The 24,441-nt window shown below is 47.6% G+C and overlaps 2 protein-coding genes across 8 annotated transcripts; one reads left to right on the top strand and one right to left on the bottom strand.

The window, feature by feature from the left end:
• The first annotated feature begins 67 nt into the window (after positions 1–67).
• Positions 68–1,066, top strand: LOC120370297 (olfactory receptor 52M1-like). Its single transcript, XM_039484755.1, has one exon. It carries the CDS (start codon positions 68–70, stop codon positions 1,064–1,066), a length of 999 nt encoding a protein of 332 aa, XP_039340689.1.
• A 13,295-nt stretch (positions 1,067–14,361) lies between these two features.
• On the bottom strand, positions 14,362–22,584 carry LOC120370637 (zinc finger protein 273-like). Of its 7 annotated transcripts, XM_039485666.1 has the most exons (3): positions 21,503–21,731; positions 17,626–17,678; positions 14,362–16,338 (listed from the first exon to the last, which is right to left on the bottom strand). In XM_039485666.1, the coding sequence occupies exon 3, from the start codon at positions 16,226–16,228 to the stop codon at positions 15,065–15,067; it is 1,164 nt and encodes a 387-aa protein (XP_039341600.1). In that variant the 5' UTR covers positions 16,229–16,338; positions 17,626–17,678; positions 21,503–21,731; the 3' UTR covers positions 14,362–15,064. The 7 variants fall into 7 exon arrangements, with proteins under 7 accessions (XP_039341600.1, XP_039341603.1, XP_039341602.1 ...); XM_039485669.1 differs by lacking the exons at positions 17,626–17,678; positions 21,503–21,731 and adding an exon at positions 22,350–22,584; XM_039485668.1 differs by lacking the exons at positions 17,626–17,678; positions 21,503–21,731 and adding an exon at positions 22,009–22,075.
• Positions 22,585–24,441: the final 1,857 nt, after the last annotated feature.

Raw genomic sequence — 24,441 nt, 5'->3', positions numbered from 1 at the left:
CAAAAAGTTTGCCCACCCCTGTCCTAGACCCTGGACACATAGAAGAAGTCAAGGAAACATACAGTACATGCAGGAGACACCGTTTTGTCTCAGAGTTGGACACCTTCTCTCCTACTCCATATCAGATTCCAACACAACTGCTTTCAAGAACCCCTCCACCTTCATCCTGCTGGGCATTCCTGGGCTGGAGGCAGCCCATATCTGGATCTCCATCCCCTTCTGCACCATGTACACCATAACGATCTTGGGGAACTTCACCATCCTGTTCATTGTGAAGATGGAGCCGAGCCTTCATGGGCCCATGTACTATTTCCTCTGCATGCTGGCCGTCACCGACCTAGTCCTGACTACATCTATCCTGCCCAAATCACTGAACATCTTCTGGTTCAGTTCCAGGGAGATCGGTTTCAGTGCCTGCCTCACCCAGATGTACTTCATTCACTGCTTTTTAGAGATGGAGTCTTGCATCTTCGTAGCCATGGCTCTGGATCGCTATGTGGCCATCTGCAACCCCCTGAGACATTCTGCCATCCTGACAAACCCCGTTGTGGCCAAGATTGGCCTGGCCGTGCTGCTGCGTGGCTGCCTGGTTATACTGCCCATTCCCGTCCTGGCGAGGCAGTGGCCGTATTGCAGAACCAACATCATCCCCCAGCCATACTGCGCACATATAGCCGTAGTGAATCTGGCCTGCGCCGACACCCGCGTCAGTAGTTACTATGGCCTTTTTGTGCTATTCTGTGTGATGGGTCTGGATGTGATTTTTATCGCTGTGTCCTATATCCAGATCCTCAGGGCCATCTTCAGCCTCCCCACAAAGGACGCCCGGCTCAAGACTTTTGGGACCTGCAGCTCCCATCTCTTTGTTATTTTAGCCTTTTATATACCAGGTCTCTTCTCCTCCCTCACGTACCGGTTTAGCCAGAATGTGCCTAGGCATTTCCATGTTCTCATTGCCAATGTGTACCACTTGACGCCCCCTGTGCTAAATCCCGTCATCTATGGGGTGAGGACCAAACAGATCCGGGGCAGGCTGCTCCGGCTCTTTACTCATGAAGGGACCTAAACTTTTCTCCTGGTGCTCTGGGTCTCAGACCTCCATGCAGAGCTGGCTGGTGACATGATGCTGGGCCCTCTTCCTGAATTACTGACTGGACAGTCACAGTGACATTAATCCCTTTCCTGGCCTTACTGTGCTGTGTCAGCATGACAAACTGAGGAATCGGTCTGTGTACAACTCACTAACTTACAGGATCAGAATCATTCTAATTGCTGGTAACTGGACCGCTGAGGCCATGTGCCCTTCCTTGCCTATTCCCCAAGCTCCTGTCCCCAGACCCACCTCTTTCCACAAGGCCCCTTCCCCTGTCCAAAGTATTCCCACAAGGCCCCGCTCCCTTCTCCACCTCTTCCCCCATGGCCCCACCTCTGTTCTGCCACGTTCCCCAGTCACAGCCCTGTTGCTCTCTCCTTTCCTCCCCAACCCCATAAACTTTGTTGATCATCTCGACCTCCCTCCTTGCACAGATGAACTCCCTCTGCTTCGGGGCTGGGACAGGAGCTGCTGCAGGCTGACAAGGAGCCTGCAGTGAGTGCAGCAAGGACGCAGTGCTGGGGCCGACAGGCGGATGAGAAGTGGAGAGGAAAGCCAGGAAGCTGTATAAAAGAAGCTGAGGGCTGGAACCAGGGTTGTGTTGCAGGCGGGTGAGACTGTGCATCCTACAGCTTGTGGGCCCTAAAGCTCAGCTACAGAGTCCTGAGGGAAGAGACCCTTGTGTGGCTTATTTCTTTAGCGTTTGGTTCCCTTTTGTTTCTCCCAGCTGGGGGTCTGTAGCAGGCAGGGTCCCTGCAATGGGGATGGGCTGGGAGCCCTTTGCTCTGAGACAAGCCTCCGGGGCAGGCCAGGGATCAGCTTTGAAGCTAAGAGGACAACAGCTGGGAGAGGCGGAAGGATGGTCCCCTGCATTAGCTGTGAAGGTGGGATTCTGGGCAGAGTCTAGGATGGCTTCAGGGCCCCACAGGGAGGGAGATAAGCAGCAGACCTACCTTTAGCCAGGTATTAACACATCTAAATGACATCTTATCTAGAACTACAGGATATCCATTGCCCAGGGGCTGAAGCTGAACAGTGAAGCTGAGTCTAACATACCCTCTGCATGACGCTTTTGATCATGACGTCTAGAAGCTATTTAGTGAGGCTGCCAGGCAGCGTTATCCCCATGTTATCCATGGACTGAGCCACACAGAGGTAAAGTGATTTGCCCAATGCAGTAAATGGGGGGAGAAGAGGCAGGTTAAGGGTGGGGGTTTGGGGGAAGGGGTGGCATGGGCGGGCCAAGGGTTGAGCTCCCCGGCACTGGTGCTTGCAGAGTTGAGGAAGCGGCCACTGCTGCTGCACAAGGTGCTTCTCCCTAGCCTACAGCACCTTCAGCCTCCTTGCCTGCCTCATTGTCTCCAGTGCCAGTGGGCTGTGTCTGTGTGGGGTAAGGCGGGGGCACCTCCCAACTATCGTACTGTACTGTACTTTATGGCATAAGAAAATTTCCCTGGAACCCTAAGCCCCCCATTTACATTCATTCTTATGGCAAAATTGGATTCACTTAACATTGTTTCACTTAAAGTCGCATTTTTCAGGAACATAACTACAACGTTAAGTGAGGAGTTACTGTATTCCCACACTTCTTTGAACTCTTCTACATCTACTCTACTCTTCTCCACAATATATATATATATATTGTGGAGAAGAGTAGAGTAGCCATCCGGCCTTGCTCCATCACATTATATATATATATATATATAATGTGATGGAGCAAGGCCGGATGGTTACAGGAAAGTATTGAGGAGCAGGTATGTTAGCTCCAGGCTAAGCAAATCCCTAGTACCATGGGAACCAAAATGGCAGTTGCTCCAGGCTAATCAAGGCACCTGGGGCCAATTAAGAACTTTCTAGAAGGCACCGGAGAGAGCTACATTGATTGGAGCACCTGCAGCCAATCAGGACAGGCTAATCAAGGCACCTGGTATAAAAAGGGGAGCTCACGCCAGTCTAGGGAGGAGGAGCTGGGAGCAAGAGACACAAGGAACTAAGAAGGGGTACTACTGGAGGATTGAGGAAAACACCATACAATCTAGCAGCATCAGACACCAGGAGGATCCTGTGGTGAGGATAAAGAAGGTGCTTGAAGGAGGCTATGGGGAAGTAGCCCAGGGAGCTGTAGCGGTCAAGCAGCGGTTACAAGTAGCACTATAGAGACTGCTGCAATTCACAGGGCCCTGGGCTGGAACCCAGAGTAGAGGGCGGGCCCGGGTTCCCCCCTAGCTCCGCTACTCCTAATCAGACATAGGAGTAGTTGATCCAGATTATGGGTTTCATCCAAGGGGAAAACCACTGAGGGGAAGAAATCTGCCAATAAGTGCAGGACCTACTAGAGGAGAGGAGGAACTTTGCCACAATATATATATATTATCACAAGATATGACTTCTTAGATCTGAGATTCATTTTCCCTGGTAAACATTGATCCTGACAAACTTTTCCACACAAATAAACCATATGACTTTTCCATATTAAATGCTCAGTAATGACCAACAGCCTGCCAGCATACATAACAGAAGCAGCAAGAACATTTTATGATCTATTTTTGCTGCTGTTGTTCTTGGGCCACTCTAAAACATTACTGTACTCTAATTTCTTTCTGCTTTTCTAGAATAGAGTATAGTCTCTCACTCCTAGCCAGAAGTCATCATTCTGGGGTCTAGTACAATTTATAAAATATTTTAAATTGTCTCTTCAATATTTAAATCCCTGCCAGCCATGTTGCTTCTTTTATGTTATTTGGCCTATTTCTTTTCCAGCAGTCTAAAGTTTCCACATCAGACATCCCTAGCCATTCCTAAGTGAACAGCAAACATCCTTCTTCCTTTACATGTGGGTGGGACTGACATAGTCAAACTTATTCAAGTGAAGATCTTACACTTAACGCCCAGGACAGACTCCCTTCACTACACAGGGTTTTGTTAGAAGATTCATATTAAGTGTTCTCTTTGCATTGCTAGAGAGATATAATTTTGTATAAGTGACCACCAGGCACTTTATTTCCCCGTGCCCTGACCCTGCTCCCTGGGCGAGCAGGACAAGCCCCCACTCCCTGGCAGGAGTGCCAGGTGGGGGAAGCCCCCACACCCCACCCCATTTCCCAGCAGGAGCACTGGAGGGGTGGGGATGGTGGGGGGGGGTGCAGGTGGAAGGGGTGGGAAGTGGCCCCCACTTACTCTGGCTCAGTGCCCCACAAAACAGAAATCTGCCTCTGAATACCAAATCAACAGCCCCCTCCCCCAACTCACTGACTTTCCCCATACATACTCTTCTACTCATTCTCTTATCTATAGTATGTGATTTGCCCCTTGCTTGTCCTATCACCTTCCTTTTCTGTCCCATCTTTTCCCCCCTGCTCCAGGTGATTCCCCAGCCCCACAACTTCCACACCCTTATTTGTATGTATTTGGTGTTCAATGCCCCTTCACTTGAATCCCTGAACTTTCCTGTGTGCCCACTAACTTCCACCCATTCTAATTCATTCTTTTTATTGCCTACCTATTTTCTCATTCTCCCATATATGTTATCATCCCATCTTCTTCCACACATTCACATACCTCACAGGGCTAAACCTGTGTAAGTAAATTGTTTCAGGATGTGGGAACCATGTGCTACCTTAACTCAGTAATGTGTGTCACTTATTCTCCTTGGAAGAATCTGGTGTCATACCCCAATGGAGAACTGCTCTAAATACTGCTTGCACTAGACCAGGGGTTGGCAACCTTTCAGAAGTGGTGTGCCGAGTCTTCATTTATTCACTCTAATTTAAGGCTTTGTGTGTGCCAGTAATACATTTTAAAGTTTTTAGAAGGTCTTTCTATAAGTCTATAATATATAACTAAACTATTATTGTATGTAAAGTAAATAAGGTTTTTAAAATGTTTAAAAAGCTTCATTTAAAATTAAATTAAAATGCAGAGCCCCCCCGGACCGGTGGCCAGGACCCGGGCAGTGTGAGTGCCACTGAAAATCAGCTTGCGTGACGCCTTTGGCACACGTGCCATAGGTTGCCTACCCCTGCACTAGACACCTCATGCTGAATGCACCACTAGTATAATATGTTAAACAGTAAACTGATCTCATAAGAACACCCATACTCGGTCAGACCAATGGTCCATCTCGCCCAGTATCCTATCTTCCGACAGTGGCCAATGCCAGATTCTTTAGAGGCAATAAACAGAACAGGGCAATTTATTGAGTGATCCATCCCCTCTTGTCCAGTCCCAGCTTCTGGCAGTCAGCAGTTTAGGGACACCTAGAACATGGGGCTGTGTCCCTGATCATCTTGCTAATAGCCACTGATGAACCTATCTTCCATGAACTTGTCTAATTCTTTTTTAAGCAAGTTATACTTTTGGCCTTCACAGCATCCCCTGGCAACAGATTCCACAGGTTGACTGTGCATTGTGTGAAGTACTTCTTTTTCTTTGCTTTAAACCTACTGCAAATAATTTCATTGGGTGACCTCCTGGTTCTTGTGTTAGTTACCCCCTCACATAACACTTCCTTATTCACTTTCTCCACACCATTCATGAGTGTATAGACCTCCATCATATCCCCCCCCCGCTTTCTTGTCTCTTTACTAAAATGAACAGTCCCTTCTTTTTAATTTCTCCTCATATCGAAGCTGTTCCATCCCGCTAATCATTTTTGTTGCCTTGTGCTGTACTTTTTCCAATTCTAATATATCTTTTTTGAGACGGAGTAACCAGAACTGTATGCGATATTCAAGGTGTGGGCATACCATTGATTTATATAGTTACATTATGATATTGTCTCTCTTATTATTTAACCCAGGCCTGCACAACTCGTAAAGCAGCGAGGGTCATATTACTCCAAAGAAAACAGCTGAGGGCCGAAACCCTCCGGCCCTGCCGAAACATAGACCCCCAACCCTCCAACGCCACCCAGCCCCACTGAAACATCCCCCCCAGCGCCGCCCGACCCCGCAGAAACAACCGCCTCGCCCGCTCGGCTCGTCATCCTCCCATGAAATAAGGGGAGGGGAAAGAGGGGACAGTTTGAAGGGATTTTCTGGGGCTATGAACTAAGAGGAGGGAAAAGGGGGGCAGTGTGAACGGATTGGATGTGACTGTCCAACACACAAACACAGGGGCGCAGAGAGCTGCGGGGGGGCAGTGTGATAGGGGCCGGGGAGGGGGAAGGGGGCAGCAGTTGGGGCAGGGCAGGTGCAACACACACACACATGCACCCCTCCCCCAGGGATTTCCTGGCTGCCCACAGACAGTTCAACCACCCCCCGATCACAACGGAGGCTGCCCTGTGACCAACCAGTGCAGTAGCCACCCCGCCCTGCCCCCAACCGAAGGGAGGGCTGGGGGGGAGAGGGTGTCTCGGCCCACCGGAGCTGCGGCTCGAACCCAGGCCAGGCGCCCCTCCCCTCACTTGGCACTTACCAGCTCTGCCTCGTGCCCACCGCTTCCCGCCTCTGCGGGCCCCAGAAGTGACGCACCTGCTGTACACCAGGCGGGGGGAGCGAGAGACAGAGACGCATGCGGTTCTGGCTGTTAGGGTGGTTGGGGCGCGGTGCGCACGGGGCTGTGAGGCGGGGCCCCCATCCGGGCAGGGGGCAAACCCAGCAGCCCCACCCACTGCTTGCCCGCAGGCCGCACAGTGAGCCCACGCGGGCTGGGGGCCGCATGTTGTGCAGGCCTGATCTAACCCTTTCCTAATGGGACCTATATTCTGTTGATTTTATTAACTGCTGCTGCACACTGATCTGATGTTTTCAAAAAACTATCCATAGTGAATCCAAGATCTCTTTCTTGAGTAGTAATAGCAAATTTAGACCCATAGTTTTGTATATATAGTTGGGATTATGTTTTTCAATGTTGATTGCTTTACATTTATCAACAATGAATTTCATCTGCCATTCTGTTGCCCAGTCACCCAGTTTTGTGAGATCCCTTTGTAACTCTTCAGAGTCAGTTTTGGCCTTAACTATCTTGAGTAATTTTGTATCATCTGCAAACTTTGCCACCTCACTGTTTACCTCCCTTTCCAGATAATTTATTAATATTTTGAACAGCACTGGTCCCAGTGCTGAGCCTTGGAGGACCCTGCTATTTACCTCCTTCCACTGTGCAAACTGACCATTTAGTCCTATCCTTTGTTTCCTAGTTAGTGTGCCATGAGAGGACCTTCCTTCTTATCCCATAACAGCTACTTGCCAGCAGGTTAAAGAAGTACGGGCTGGATGAATGGACTATAAGGTGAAGAGAAAGCTGGCTAGATCGTCGGGCTCAACGGGTAGTGATCAATGGCTCCATGTCTAGTTGGCAGCCGGTTTCAAGCGGAGTACCCCAAGGGTCGGTCCTGGGGCCAGTTTTGTTCAATATCTTCATTAATGATCTGGAGGATGGCATGGACTGCACTCTCAGCAAGTCTGCAGATGACACTAAACTTGGAAGAGTGGTAGATACGCTGGAGGGTAGGGATAGGATATAGAGGGACCTAGACAAATTAGAGGACTGGGCCAAAAGAAACCTGATGAGGTTCAACAAGGACAAGTGCAGAGTCCTGCACTTAGGACAGAAGAATCCCATTCACTGTTACAGACTAGGGACCGAATGGCTAGGAAGCATTTCTGCAGAAAAGGACCTAGGGGTTACAGTGAACGAGAAGTTGGATATGAGTCAACAGTGTGCCCTTGTTGCCAAGAAGGCTAATGGCATTTTGGGCTGTAGAAGTAGGGGCATTGCCAGCAGATCGAGGGACGTGATCATTCCAATCTCTTCGACATTGGTGAGGCCTTATCTGGAGTACTGTGTCCTGTTTTGGGCCCCACACTACAAGAAGGATGTGGAAAAATTGGAAAGAGTCCAGCGGAGGGCAACAAAAATTATTAGGGGGCTGGAGCACATGATTTGAGGAGAGGCTGAGGGAACTGGAATTGTTTAGTCTGCAGAAGAGAAGAATGAGGGGGGATTTGATAGCTGCTCTCAATTACCTGAAAGGGGGTTCCAAAGAGGATGGATCTAGACTGTTCTCAGAGGAACCTGATGACAGAACAAGGAGAAATGGTCTCAAGTTGCAGTGGGGGAGGTTTAGGTTGGATCTTAGGAAAATCTTTTTCACTCGGAGAGTGGTAAAGCACTGGAATGGGTTACCTAGGGAGGTGGTGGAATCTTCTTCCTTAGAGGTTTTTAAGGTCAGGCTTGACAAAGCCCTGGCTGAGATTATTTCGTTGGGAATTGGTCCTGCTTTGAGCAGGGGGTTGGACTAGATGACCTCCCGAGGTCCCTTCCAACCCTGATATTCTATGATTCTACTTTGCTTAAGAGCCTTTGGTGAGGGACCTTGTCAAAGACTTGTTGAAAGTCCAAATATACTATATCCCCTGGGTCACCCTTGCCCACATGTTTGTTGACCCTTTCAAAGAATTCTAACAGATTGGTGAGGAACAATTTCCCTTTACAAAAGCCAAGTTGACTCTTCCCCCCAACACATCATGTTCCTTTATGTGTGTAATAATTCTGTTATTTACTATAGTTTCAACCAATCCATTTTGTACAGAAGTTAGACTTATTGGCCTGCAATTGCCAGGATCACTTGTGGAGACTTTTTAAAAATTGGCATTACATTAGCTATCCACTAGTCAGCTGTTACACAGGCTGATTTAAGCAATATATTACATACTACATTTCTGCAGTAGTTCTGCTATTTCACATTTGACCTTCTTCAGAACTCTTTAGTGAATATCATCTGGTCCTGATGACTTATTACTGTTTATCAATTTGTTCCAAAACCTCCTCTAGTGACACCTTAAGCCAGGGCAGTTCCTCAGATTTGTCACCTAAAAAGAATAGTTTAGGTGGGGGGAATCTCCCTCACATTCTCTGCAGTGAAGACCAATGCAAAGAATTCATGTCCGCAATGGCCTTATCTTCCTTGAGTGCTCCTTGAGCACCAAAATTGTCCTGTGGCCTCACTGATTGTTTGGCAGGCTTCCTGCTTTTGCTACATTTAAAAAAAAAAAAAAGGTACTGTTAATCTTTTCCTAGTTACTCTTCACATTTACTCACCTGCCTAATTATACTTTTACACTCAACTTGCCAGAGTTAATGCTCCTTTCTAGTTTTCTCAGTAGGATCTGACTTCCAATTTTTAAAGAACATCTGTTTGTGTCTAACTGCATCTCTTACTGCTGTTTTGCCACAGTGGCATTTTTTTCTAGCTCTTTTACTGTTTATTTAAGGTATACACATAGTCTGAACCGCTAAAATGGTGTTTTGAAAAAGTTTCCATGCAGCTTGCAAGCACTTCACTCTTGTGGCTGTTCTTTTTAATTTCCCTGCTCAACCTTAATCTCAGTAGTACAACCACTCCACTACAACACTAGTAGTAGTTCCAAAACCGGACTCTAAAAGTATATGGAAGCAGAATATGGGAAAGAAAAAAAAAAAGGTCAAAAGGAGGAGAAAAGGGCCCAGAGAGGATTGTGTCTCGAGATGCTGAAGGACGGTGGAGAAAAGACAGCAGGGGAAGGAGGAGAAACCAAGGGAGAAAGATGCCCTGCCAAGCCACAGAGAAGAAAGTTCCCACCCAGCCGACACACCTGCCTCCAGCACAGCTCCCTTCAGTCCCGTTATCAGGCAGCGGCTCCAGGGACGGGGCGGGCTACATCGCCCGACCTGAGGGACAGACACCGACAGGGAACGAGCCTTGCGGGGCCGGTCCCCCCGCTCCCTGCAGCACCGTGACCCGCTCGCCAGCCGCCCGCACAGCCCCGCCTCGCCCGGGCCAACACGCTCCCTCTGGCGGCTGGTTCCCCGGAGCGCTGCCCCCCGCCCCCGAGGCGCCCCGCCCGCCAGGCAGCTCCCGGATCCCGGCCCCGGGGGCGCGAACAGCGGCTCTGCCCGCGGCGCTTCTCGCGGGGACCCGGCCCCTCCCGGGCGTGTCCTGCCCCGGCCCCTCCCCCCTCGGGGCGGAGCCCGCCCTGCGCTCACCCGGCCGGGGCAGCCCGCGCCTCAGCCCGAGGCTGCCGCCCGGAGCTCCAATGGGGCCGGCCCAGGCGGGAGAACAGAGCGGGGCAGCCCCTTATGCCGCGCCGGGGGTCCGGAACCCTCCGCCCCACTGCGCAAGCGCCGAACTGCAGCAGCGCATGCGCAGCGGCCGCGCTGAAGCCCCTGGTGCTGCCGTTACTGCCCGAAGTCCAACAAAGCCCCGGGGGCTCCCTGTGCACGGGGGGGAGAGGGGCTGTGTATGCAGAGGGTGGAGGTGCCGGGGGGCTCCTGTGCTGGGGAGGATGCAGAGGGTGGAGGTGCCGGGGGCTCCTGTGCTGGGGGAGGATGCAGAGGTGGAGGTGCCGGGGGCTCCTGTGCTGGGGAGGATGCAGAGGGTGGAGGTGCCAGGGGCTCCCTGTGCTGGGGCGGACGCAGAGGGTGGAGGTGCTGGGGAGCTCCCTGTGCTGGGGGGGAGGATGCAGAGGGTGGAGGTGCCGGGGGGCTCCCTGTGCTGGGGGGGAGGATGCAGAGGGTGGAGGTGCTGGGGAGCTCCCTGTGCGGGGGGGGAGGATGCAGAGGGTGGAGGTGCCGGGGGGCTCCCTGTGCTGGGGGGGGAGGATGCAGAGGGTGGAGGTGCCGGGGGCTCCTGTGCTGGGGGAGGATGCAGAGGGTGGAGGTGCCGGGGGCTCCTGTGCTGGGGAGGATGCAGAGGGTGGAGGTGCTGGGGAGCTCCTGTGCTGGGGAGGATGCAGAGGGTGGAGGTGCCAGGGGCTCCTGTGCTGGGGAGGATGCAGAGGGTGGAGGTGCTGGGGAGCTCCCTGTGCTGGGGGGGAGGATGCAGAGGGTGGAGGTGCCGGGGGGGGCTCCCTGTGCTTGGGGGGGTGGGGATGCAGAGGGTGGAGGTGGTGGGGAGCTCGGGAGAAGGCGGCGGCTGCCTGAAGTGGGGTGTGAAGTGGGGCCGTTTTTTTTTATTTTTTGTTTAGCCTTCCCCGTGCTCGCATGGGCCGTGGGCATGACTTCCCCCCGGGGCCCTCACCTCTGCCAACCTCTCTGCTCTTTCCACATCACCGCGTGACTGCAGCAGCTGCCTCGAAGAGCTTCCTGCCACTTAGTGCTTCACAGACCAGACCCTGACTGGGAAAACGTTGTTTTAGATCCTTGAGCAGCGTTCTTCTTAGTTTTACACCAAAGGGCACCTTGACTCCAAACTTTCCTATTCCTGCTCTACCACCAAACACAAACAGCTGTCCTGGGCAGCAGCCACGCACTGTCCCCCCTAAAAATGAACAGGGCAAGGATAGTATTTGCCCACCATGAATGTTACTTCAAATTTTGGTTCTGTAGTCTCCCCCTCCCTAAGCCCAGGTAGCAGAGGAAAGGTCACTAGCCCCTGCATCCCTATTTAAGATGAGCACTTCAGCACATACTTAAGTCCCAGTGAAGTCAATAGGACTCTCACCATGCTTAAAGTCAAACATGTGCTAAGCTGCTTTCTTGAATCAAGGCCTCAATTAACTGATTAAACTATATTCTAGTGCCTTTCTTAATGCATATTGATAAGTGGGTGTAAATAAACTATAATTGCAAAGATGACTATAACCATCAATTAGTACATTTCACCAGAGAGGTCACCACACTACAGAGCTAACCACACTACAGAGCTAGAACTTTAACTATTTTGTCCAAATGGAAATTAATACTGGGAAGTTGATACATGTTTTCCTCAAGAACTGTTTGTGTCCTTCCATCAGTGTGATAAATGAACACAGTTGCTGATTTCTCTTTTCACAGCAGAAACAAGTGGCCTTTCCACCATTGGTTTGGATGGCCCTTGGTAGGGAAACCTCACTCAAACTCACAGTAATCCCTCTTTGTTCATGGCACTTCAACCAAAGATGTGGCATTTCTGGATGAAAAAATAAAACCTTCAAGGAAACCAGTTTTCATGACTGCATTTAGTTTCTCCCTTTCAACTTTTAGGACCATTAACTGTTGGCAGGGTAATATTTTCTGGTGACCCTAAACATTTGCATTTTAATTCTGTAAAAATCCAAATGGGATGCTGAAAACTACCCATAGCAACCAAAGACATTCAAAGATAGGAGACATTATTTCGTGCAACCCCTCTTCAAATCTAAGGGAGCCCAGTAGACAAATACAAATGCCTCACACTATAGAAATATATACATACATACACTGTTTGTATATAAAAAATAGTCTTTCATTAAAAAAATACCATCCCTGCATACTGCAGCTAGATCCATACTTCAGCCTTAGGGGAAAGAACAAGTATTGTGAAGGAGGGTAGCTCCATGAGCTGGAGCAAGAGGACAGTAGAAAATATTTTCATCACAGATACTGTCTCCATCCACAACCATTCATGGCAATTAGAACAACAAATCCACTAACGATGAGCTGAAATAAACTTTAAAACAATTCATTTTAGAGTATGACTGTGTAATAAGCTCATAAGGAATTTTACTGCTAAAGTTTTCACCTTAAATCACATTTTTTCAACTAGGTGGCAGGGCCGGCTCCAGGCACCAGCATTCCAAGCTGGTGCTTAGGGTGGCATTTTGCAAGGGGCGGCAGTCCCTGTTGTTTTGCCCCCAAGCAGCGGGCCGAATTGCCGCTGCGGACAGTGGGGGCAGTCCGAGTGCCCTTAGGGCGGCACGCACGTTTCCGCGGCGGCTGCAATTCAGCAGCAGCTTCTATGTTTAGCTGTCTGCGGCGGCTTCAGCTAAACATAGAGGCTGCTGCCGAATTGCCGCCGCTGCTGAAACGCGCGTGCCACCCTAAGGGCACACGGACTGCCCCTGCCACCGCGGCAGCAATTCGGTGCGCTGCTTGGGGCGGCGAAAACTGTAGAGCCAGCCCTGCTAGGTGAGCAACAGACTAGACAAGAGAAGGCATGGGAAGATGAGAGGAAAACTGGAGGCATTTTTACTTCATCACTTTGATCTATTCCACCACTCACTGCAAAGAGTTCCTACAAACCATGGGTGAAATAGCAGGCAATGCCTTGGAAGCCACCTGCCTTATCACCCTGCTCCCACAATCCCTCCCCATAATATAGCCAGCTACAAGAGCAGTTGGTATATGCAATGTTTCAAGCAGAGGAAACACAGGTGTGGCTTAAAGGGACATTTAGCAATTACATGCTCTCATTAACATCCCTACCTACTTTTAAGATATATAATAGGCCCTATATAATGGTACCAACTGCTTAGCTGAGTGATTAATGGGACACTATCAACTTGAAATAATTATTACAGTTAACAATTTTGTACTTACGGGAGTTACAAGTAACTCCCAAGATTAATATGACTTAAAAATGATTGTTCACACTTGTTTAGTTTACCACCAAGTGTTGTTAAATGCCCAAAGTATATAGAGTCAGGTTCACTGTTTTTTTGAACAACATTCTTAGGGCTTTGAAAAAAATGGGTGGTTAGCAGTAACAGCAGAAGCAGAGCTGAATTGAAAAAAAGAACAGTCAGCAAATAAGTGTAGTAAAAGGACAGAGGAGGAGAGGTGTTCCTCTTAGGCCAACCCAAAAGACCGTTCTGGGAGACCCCCCTCCACCTCCCCTCCCCCCCAAAAAAACAAAAAAAAACAAAACACCACATAGTAAACCATTAACCACATTTAAAACATGTTTAAAAATTAAAAGGCATGCTTTTTAAGGGTTCAGTAGCTGAAATTTTGGTGAGTGGGGCTAATTAGCCAGTTTAGAAAAGAAAATTAAGATGACACCATCCCTTTAAAAATGCCCTAGAATTTCTAATAAAGACAGATACTGCTTAGCATCTAATGAAGTATCTTCTAGAGTGAGGAACCTTAAATCTAAATATTTAACAGTGTAAAGACAAGGAGTATTCTCATTTTTATTAGCATTTTCTGATTTTAAATTTTCTGACATTTCTTACTGTAATGCAGTGGCTGGGAAGGGGAAAGGCTCTCCACCTAGTCACAAGTGGCACAGACAGCAACCCACCATACTAATATGCACTATAACAGCAGGCCATACAAGCCTCTCTCCATTCATCAATATACATATATAGGACATGGGTTATGTAAGCACATCAAGGATCAATAACTCCATAGGCAAGTGCGTGCACAAAGGATGCAACAGTTAATTATCTAGTTTATTAAAGTCCTGGATTTTTACAACCAACATGATTGGCAGTGGCCCTGGAGGTTTTTCGCCTTCCTCCGAAGCATGGGGCAAGGGTCGCTTGCTGGTGGATTATCTGCTTCTTGAAGTCTTTAAATCATGATTTGGAGCATTCAACAGCAGAGTCAAGGGAGAGAATTAGTTCAGGAGTGGGTGGATCGGCTTATGTGGCCTGCATCTTGCAGGAGGTCAGACTAGATGATCACAATGGTCCCTTCTGATCTTGAATTCTATGATTCTATCCCTCTCTTCAAAATAAAGATACTTCATTAGAAAACATGACAGAATGAACAGAGAGAAGGTATGGATGGGCCAGCTCTGATTAAAAGGACTGTGCAGTCCTAGCAAATGAAAAAAAAAGATACATCTTCAAATCAAGGGAAACTGCTGTAGAGCAGTCACAATAAGTTCAGAGTCTGGGACTGCAGAAGGGCTCCCTTTAACCCATCAGTCCTAGAGAAAAGCTCAACTCGATGCACCCGCAGAAAAGTCCAGCTAGTTATGACAATGCCCAGTACTTTCCAGGAACTTCACTTCCATACATATCCTTTGACTTTGCTGACCTCATTATTTAATGGAAATTGAGCTTTTTCCTCTTGTAAATCCAGGGAACAGGTGCAGGGCCTGTTAACACAGACTACTTGTGGAGATCATGGAATTCCTCATGAGGCAATGTTTTCTTATTAGAGTTATGCTGGCCATCGTTGGAGAAAGGAGCTGTGGACTGACCTGTGTGTGTAGGTTGGGGTAGTTTCTCTATCAGTCTGGAGCAGGTCTCATTCAGGTAACAGGAAACAACAGTGGCCACAACCATGGAGCCCTAAATACTACGATTTGTCCACTTTATGTGTGCGCTCGTGCTTCCTTAGAGTGGCAGACACTGTGAAGCGACGACCACAGTAAGCACAAGAATAGGGTTTTTCTCCAGTATGGATCCGCTGATGGCACTGTAGTGTCACCAGCTGCGTAAAAGTCCTTCCACATTCCTCACAGTAGAAAGGGCGCTCTCCAGAATGAATCTGCTGGTGCCTTTTCAACTTGAGCCGCTCAACAAAGGACTTCCCACATTCTTGACATTTATGTGGTTTGTCCTGTCGGTGGATCACCTTATGTCTGGACAGCAGATTAGGTTTACGGAAACCTTTGCCACACATTGGACAGATGTAAGGTTTAGACTCTTCTCCCGCGGGCTTTTTATTTTCTGAACACTGCTGGTCAGAGTCCCCACCACCATGCTTGTTTTGGTGAAATGTTGACCCCCGGTTCCTAACCATACCATTTCCCCAAACTCCCTTGGAGCGCTCAATCTTGTGCACGTTGCGTAGGTGCCTCCAAACATCAGCTGTACGGATAAACCCTTTGTCACACTCTGGACACTTGTGTGGCCTGTCACTTGAATGAATGAGCTTGTGCATTCGCAAGTTCGCAGCACGGAAGAACTCTTTGCCGCAGATGGGGCATCGGTATGAATTCTCTGTCAGGTGGATCTGGTTGTGTTCTTTTAATTCACCCAGATCCTGAAAAGAGGCACCACACTTCTTGCACCTATAAGGCAAAGCTTCTCCAGTGATGGCCTCCAGGTCCTCCTCATCAAAAGCATCAACAAGAATGATGTTTTCATCATCCTCACTTAACCCTCCCTGAGGTTCCTCAGAGGAGTAGAACTCCAGATCCTCATCTTCACATTGCAGGTCAAAGTTGGTGTTGGAGGTGACAAAGACCCCAGCTGTAGTCTCACCTCGCTTCTGGTAGTAGGTCTCATAGGTTTCCTCATCTTCACACTGCAATTCTACAGGGAGTTCTTGTCTACCTGAAGGTCCAGCAGGGCTACAACCAGGACTGCATAGTTGAGAGTAGTCTAAGTCTACCTCCAGCTGGAGGCTAGATTTGTGAGCCACCCGCTCAGAGGAATGACTGGAGTCATCTGAATGCTCCTCACCTGTGTCACAAGTGTCATTATCAGACTCCCAGACCACCTCCACCTCCATCATGTGGTGTCGTACACAGGGCTTATATATGGCTTATTGTGGATGTAAGTATACCATGATCATAGTCCTTCATGATTGGCTCATCTCATTTTCAACTCCAATCACAGCCCTCCCTAGAAAAAACAAGAGATGATTTCATTAGCCAATTTGCCAACATTCACATTAAGTAAAGCTAACAACCACAAGAGATCTTTTTCTGGTGAACAGAATAATACTGAGACTTTGTGAATTAGTTTCACTGTAGGCGACACTGAGTAGTTTATTATGATCATCAAATGGAACATTTCTGTATCTCTATAATGTTAAATCCTCTTTTAATTGTATCTTTCTGGCAAATTTGAATAATTAAGGTAACAACCTCTGGCTTCTCTAGCCTTAAAAAAAAAAATTAAGAATTCATATAATTTTTGTTTTAGAACTTGATAACATGGATCCATTCACTTCAAATAGTTGGTGATCTGTGATTTGGTTTGGAGTTTTCCCTTGTTTTGTAATATGATTTAGAAACTATTCCCACACTTCTTTGAACTCTTCTATTTCTATTTTACTCTTCTCCACAATATACGTTATCATAGGATGCGGCTTGATAGATCTCAGATCTATTCCTCCTGGCAAACTTTGTTCCTGACAATCTTTACCCCACAAATACACTAAATGAAATCTACCTGACCTTTTCATAATAAATGCTCCATAGTGACAAGCAGCCTGCCAGGATATAACAGAAGCTGCAAGAACATTTTTATTTTTGTTGCTGTTGTTCTTGGGCAACTCCAAAACATGTCTATACTCTATTTTCTTTCAGCTTTTCTAGAACACATTATCATCTCTCACTCCTAGCCAGTGCAAGCCATACTATGATCTAGTGTAATTTTAGTGTAAATATTTTAAATTGAATTCATTCAATATTTAAATCCCTACCAGCCATTTTTATTCTTTTACATTATTTGGCCTATTTCTTTTCCAGCCATCTAAAGTTTCCACATCAGACAGCCCTAGCCAATCCTGAGCGAACAATAAACGTCTTTCTTCCTTTAAACATGGGCTGGATTGAGATATTCAAATTCATTCAAGTGAAGGTCTTAGATTTAACTCCCAGGACACTTCCTTCACCACACTTGGCTTTGTTAGAAGTTTCATATTGAGTGATCTCTTTGCATTGCTAGAGATATTTAATTTTGTATGAGTGAACACCAGACACTTTCTTTCTGACACTGACCACAATCATGCAGCAAGCACCAGCAACATCAGGCAGACCAAACAGCCAACCATGTAGCAGTAAGCAGCCATGTGTGGGGTGAGGGCTGAAAGAAACTGCAGAAGCTCATACTGTTCACTCTCAAATCATCAGGAACAAGAAAGCATTGTGATTTCTTTAGCCACCTCCAGCCTGTCATCATAACCTGCTTTATTGTGAAGCTCTCCAGGATCTTCCACACTCTTGGGTAACCTCCAGCTGGTGCCACAGAGAGAAAACATTTTGGAGAAATAAGTAGGGAGAAGAAAGGATTCTGAAGTATAACCACAGTCAGGTACAATTACAGTACACAGCCAAACTGCAAATAGCAAGAAAGATTTTTCACAGAAAGCTAACAGAGTGAGAAGGAGACAGTTATAAGGAACAAACCCAGTTCTTAGGTTGAGGAGTTTCTACAATTCTGATGTTTTTGATCAAAAATTTGGGGTTATTTTGTCAATATTTTTCTTTCAAGACAATATTCTTTTATGCTGCAGTGTCAGACCACTTTGATCACCCTTTCCACAACAGCAGTAAAAGGTACTATCACTGGCACCATTTGTCAAGAATCAAGTAGTGAGACACAGAACGTAGATTAATTCCTGCTATCTTCTTAATGGTGACGGTCTGATAACAGCATCTTGAGAAATAATCCCTACTGCACTGGTTAATTGGTATTTTATTTCCTGAGGGCTAAAACAAGTCTTAAATCTCAGAGAGTGAGCCAAGATAAATTTATCTTGGTTACTGGATTATTCATAGTTGCCAATCTATAAAAGAAAGTTTGCAACTAAACCTATGTGCATCATAAACACAGCTGAGAATCCTTTAGCACTGGCCCAAATGGAATAGCTTAAAATTCTCTGAAGAAACTCCCTTTACAAATAATTTTCACTGGCAGTTGGAACGGCCCATCTGAACTGGTCAAAATCAATCTCCCTGATCCATATAAGTTTCTTGTAAGGAATGCACTTACTTTATGCCTGATCGAAGTGTGGTTTTGAAGAACATTTTCCAGACCTCCCCCAGCACATTCCAGTACCTACCCAACCTATCCCTATTCTGCAGTTTCTTTTATTTTCCTGACATTTCCTCCCCACCCTATTAACACTTTTAGTCACCTAGATTTAAGACTGAGCTCCACTCAAATTGCCAGTCTAGCCCAGCAAGTGCATCTTCGTTATTATCCCAGCTGCCCTTTGCCTGTGAAACTAGCTCTTTCCACATTCTTCTTTTCCTTCACTCTCTTCTCCTTTTTTCCTCCCTTTATTCCCCAACTCTCTCTCCAATTCCTCTTGATCAGCTTTGTCCAGGTTCCATTCAAAATCATTAAGGTTTCTCTGGCTGCAAGTGATTGTGATCTTACATATAAATATCAAGCCCAGGCCAATCTCGTTAATTTCACTTGGTGTTTTTCATACATCAAGATAACTTAAATACATTACTAAGTTGAATGCCTTAACTTATACAAGTCTTAAGGAAGACTGGTTTTATTCACTAAACAAACTGACCTTTGTTACTATCTTTCTAATGAAATATTAAATCTCTTCAACTCTTCATTAGTCATGGCCTGGGAAACAAGGGGGTAACTTAAGCGGGGCCAGAATTTCACCCGAGGTCTTTATCCATAACGATCACAAAATAATAAACCAAAACACATGCAATCTTTCTCAGTAATCAGAATATATATATATATTCCAGCAGAAAAAATATAAAGAAAAAAGTTATGCCCTAATAATTCTATCTCTACCGTACTGCAACAAATCCCTCTAACTACAATACGAGAGCAATATGAGCTCAGATATGCACTCCAGATGCCTGTGGCCATATTCATCTAAATACATGAGCCCCTCAGTACAGAAAGACTGATGCATAGACTATCAAGAACTACAGCACCTAATGTTTTTTTCCCCCAATTTCCACCTCCTAAAGTGAAAGAGGTTTTGGATTGGATAGTTGCCTTTTTATTCCCTAGCATCTGGATTCAGCGGCATCATGTACTTTTACACTGAATAATTCTTTCAGTGCCTACACACAAACCAGGAGTTTAGTGAAAATTCAGGTAGAGGAGGGCAGTCTTGGTTGACACTAACTTTCCAACAGATAACTACAAAATCAACAGCCTCCCAACTCACTGACCTTTTCCACAATACCCATCATCTACTCGTTCTCTTGCACATAGTATGTGATTTGCCCCTGGGCTGCCCTATCACCTTCCTTTTCTCTTCCATCTTTGTCCCCCTATTTCAGGTGATTCCCCAGCTCCAACTTTACACATCATTATTTGTATGCATTTGGTGTTAAATTCACCCTTCACTTGAATCCCAATCTGGCCATTATAGTGGATCACAAAATAAATGAGTTAAAGAAATACTGTTGCAAAAAAGGCAAAAATAATTCTGGGATGTATTAGCAAGAGTGTTTGTTGTAAGCAAGACACGAAAAATAATTCTTCTGCTCTGCTCAGCACTGATAAGGCCTCAATGGGAGCATTGTGTCCAGTTCTGAGCACCACACTTTGGGAAAGATGTGGACAAACCGGAGAAAGTCCAGAAGACAGCAACAAAAATGATTAAAGGGCTAAAAAACATGACCTCCAAGAAAAAAACTTTAAAAACTGGGTTTGTTTAATCTGGAGAAGAGAAGACTGAGGGGGGAACATAACAACAGCCTTGAAGTACATAAAAGGTTGTTATAAAAATGAGGGTGATAAATTGTTCTCCTTATCCGCTCAGGACAGAACAGGGAATGGGATTAAATTGCAGCAAGGGAGACTGAGTTTAGACATTAGGAAAAACGTCCTGTTGGTTAGTTAAGCACTGGAACAAATTACCTAGGGAGGTTGTGGAATCTCTGTCAATGGAGGTTTTTAAGAACAAGTTAGACAGACACATGTAAAAGCAGCAAAGAGTCCTGTGGCACCTTATAGACTAACAGAGTTATTGAAGCATGAGCTTTCGTGGGTGAATATCCACTTCGTCGGATGCAAAACCCACGAAAGCTCATGCTCCAATATGTCTGTTAGTCTATACAGTGCCACAGGACTCTTTGCTGCTTTTACAGATCCAGACTAACATGGCTACCCCTCTGATACTTGACACATGTAAGTGATGGCCCAGATAATACTTAGTCCTGCCTCAGCGCAGGCACTGGTCTAGATAACTTTGATCCCTTCCAGTCCTACATTTCTATGATTCTTTTTATTGCCTACCCATTTTCTCATTCTACCATATATGTTATCATCCCATCGTCTGCCATTATACCCACAAACCTGAAGCAGTAAATTGTTTCAGGATGTGCACTGCGCACACTACCCTAACTCAGTAATGTGTATCACTTACTCCCCTTGAAAGAATCTGATGCCATGTCCCAGCAGTGAATTGCTCAAAATACCAACACTAGACACCCATGCTGGCAGGGGCGGCTCTACAAAGTAGGCTGCCCCAAGCAGCGCGGAGCGCTGCGCCGCCCTTCCCCAGTCCCGCGGCGGGTCCCCTCTTCCCGCGGCTCCGGCTTCCTGGGGAGGGCGGCATTTGGCTCCGGTGGAGCTCCCGCCGGCATGCCTGCGGCAGGTCCACCGGAGCCCGGGACGAGCGGACCCGCCGCAGGCATGACTGCGGCAGGTCCGCTCGTCCCGGGCTCCAGTGGACCTGCCGCAGGCATGCCGGCGGGAGCTCCACCGGAGCCAAATGCCGCCCTCCCCAGGATGCCGCCCCAAGCGGGCGCTTGGCCCGCTGGTGCCTAGAGCCGCCCCTGCATGCTGGGCACACTACCAGCATATATATTACAGAGTAAACTAATCCCAACCCTAATCTCAATAGTACAACCACTCCACTACAACACTAGTAGTAGTTCCAATACCAGACACTACAGAATATGGGAGAGAAAAAAGGTCAAAAGGAGGAGAAAAGGGCCCAGAGAGGATTGTGTCTCGAGATGCTGAAGGACGGTGGAGAAAAGACAGCAGGGGAAGGAGGAGAAACCAAGGGAGAAAGATGCCCTGCCAAGCCACAGAGAAGAAAGTTCCCACCCAGCCGACACACCTGCCTCCAGCACAGCTCCCTTCAGTCCCGTTATCAGGCAGCGGCTCCAGGGACGGGGCGGGCTACATCGCCCGACCTGAGGGACAGACACCGACAGGGAACGAGCCTTGCGGGGCCGGTCCCCCCGCTCCCTGCAGCACCGTGACCCGCTCGCCAGCCGCCCGCACAGCCCCGCCTCGCCCGGGCCCACACGCTCCCTCTGGCGGCTGGTTCCCCGGAGCGCCCCGCCCGCCAGGCAGCTCCCGGATCCCGGCCCCGGGGGCGCGAACAGCGGCTCTGCCCGCGGCGCTTCTCGCGGGGACCCGGCCCCTCCCGGGCGTGTCCTGCCCCGGCCCCGCCCCCCGCGGGGCGGAGCCCGCCCTGCGCTCACCCGGCCGGGGCGGCCCCGAGCCCAGGGCTGCTGCCCGCAGCTCCACCGGAGACTGCCCGGCCCAGGCGGCCGAGCCAGTGGGAAAACCCCCCGAGCAGCGCCGGGAAGGGCGGGATCTCCAGCCGCACAACCTCACCCTTCGCCCTGGCGCGCATGTGCCGAACTGCAGCCGCACATGCGCATTGTCCCCACCGAAGCCGGTGGCGCGGCTGCCGATGCCCGGAGTCCAAGCAGCGCTGGGTCTGTGCGCGGGGATAGCGCCCCCCGCCGGGCGGGCGGGCAGGCGGAGAGACAGTGACCGCGGATGGGGCGGGGTTAACAGACGGGGATGGAGGCAGGTGGAGGTGAGCGCAAAGGCGACGCCCCTGTCGCTGCTGGATAGAGATCTGGTGTCTGGATTTTTCATTTGTTAATTAGCTTTAGCCTTCCCCGTGCTCGCATGGGCCGTGGGCATCACTTCTCCCCCGGGGCCCTCACCTCTGCCAGCCTCTCTGCTCTTTCCACATCACCGCGTGACTGCAGCAGCCGCCTCGAAGAGCTTCCTGCCACTTAGTGCTTCACAGACCAGCCCCCGCCTGGGAAAACGTTGTTTTAGATCCTTGAGCAGCGTTCTTCTTAGTTTTACACCAAAGGGCACCTTGACTCCAAACTTTCCTATTCCTGCTCTACCACCAAACACAAACAGCTGTCCTGGGCAGCAGCCACGCACTCTCCCCCCTACCCTCAGATTGAAAAAAAATGTAGTCAGGGATAGTATTTGCCCAGTATGAACGTTACTTCAAATTTTGATTGTGTAGTCTCCCCCTCCTTAACCCCTGGGAAGCAGAGGAAAGGTCACTGGCCCCTGCTTTGTCCCTCTTCCCTTTAGTGATGCCTGCCCTCCCTAGTTAGGATATGTGCTTAAGCACATACTTAAATCCCACTGCAGTCAACAAGACTCTCACCCATGCATAGTCAAGCACGTACTAAATTACTTGCTTGAATCAAGGCCTCAATACACAGATGAAACTATATTCTAGTGCCTTTCTTAATGCATGTTAATGAGAGGTTGGTGTATATAAACATTAATTGCTAGACGGACTTTTGGTCTCATGCAGTATGGCCATTCTTCATTGTGAGGATTACTATAACAGACAGCTATGACAGGACAAGTTTCTGTCCATTTGTAAATTTCACCACAAGGGTTGCCACACTACAGAGCTAGACCTTTAACCATTTTGTCCAAATAGAAATTAATATTTGGAAGTAGTTACAGGTTTCCATCAGCATGATAAATACACAAATGGTGATTTCTCTTCTCATAACAGAAACAGGTGTCCTTTCCATCACTGCTTTGGATGACCATTTGTAGGGAAACCTACCAAAAACTCACATTTCTTATTTATCCAGATTTAATAATTCCACTTCAACCAAAGCCATGGCATTTCTACCCATTTCCACTTTATGAAAACTGGTCTCTTTGAAGGGCTTATATATTTTCATCCATGGCACATTAATGCAGGTGCTGTCCATTTAGATCAAGAGCAGCAGTCCTGAGTTTTCACATAGAGATGAATTTCTTGCTTCAGCCTCACTATCACCACTTCTCTCCCTCCCTTCAGCATGCTGCAGGATATTTATTGACAGAAGGCTTGGACTGTTTAGACAGTAATACTATTGAGTCAAAACAACTCAGGTTGTAAGATTTTGGTTAGGAAAAAATCACATGCTGATGTCTGTATTCAACTCTAGTGCCTATTTTCTCATCAGAAGATAACTCTAGTAACTGGAAGAAATAGGTGACAAACTGATTTTCCCCATCCCCGTTTCCTCCAGTCTAGATACTGTGAACAAAGTTGATGCAAACACTTTCCTTCAGTCAGCCTTGTGCTAAAGACTGGATCAGAAATCAGTTCAAGGATTTAGATCTGACTGCATATAGCCTCCCCTTTCCAAGACCATTAATTGTTGCAGGGGAACATTTTCTGGTGACGGTAAACATTTGTATTTCCATTCTGAAAAATGCAAACAGAATGCTGAGAAATCCCCCTGGCAACCAGACTTTCAAAAAGTTAGGAGGCATTATTTCGTGTGACACCTTTGCAAAGCTAAGGGAACCAAGTGGATATACACAAATGCCTCCCTGTAGCAACACAGACAAACAACGTGTATATAAAGAATGGCCTTAAATTTAAAAAATACCATCCCTGGATACTGCAGCTAGGTCTAAGATTCATGCTTCAGCCTAGGCTAGGGTCAGAGCAAGTATTGCAAAGGATGGTAGGTATATCAGGTGGAGCAAGAGGGCAGTAGAAAATAATTTTCCATGTCTGGCTCCATCTACATCCACAACCATTCATGGCATGTAGAACAATGAACCCACTAGTCATGAGCTTGAGTCAACTCTCAAACAATGAATTTAAGGAGTATGAGAATACCAGTATGTGTGATATAAGCTTATAAGGAAGTTTAGGGCTAAAGTGTTCATCTTAAGTGTTTTGTAACCAGATGTGCAGAAGACTAAATGAAGGAGGGCATGGGAAGAAAAGAGGAGTACTGGGGGTGTTTTCACTTCATCACTCGGATCAAT

Source organism: Mauremys reevesii, linkage group 8, assembly GCF_016161935.1.
Source record: "Mauremys reevesii isolate NIE-2019 linkage group 8, ASM1616193v1, whole genome shotgun sequence".
Taxonomy (NCBI): domain Eukaryota; kingdom Metazoa; phylum Chordata; order Testudines; family Geoemydidae; genus Mauremys; species Mauremys reevesii.
Note: the sequence above shows the minus strand (reverse complement) of the source record. Positions and strands in the feature narration are given on the sequence as shown.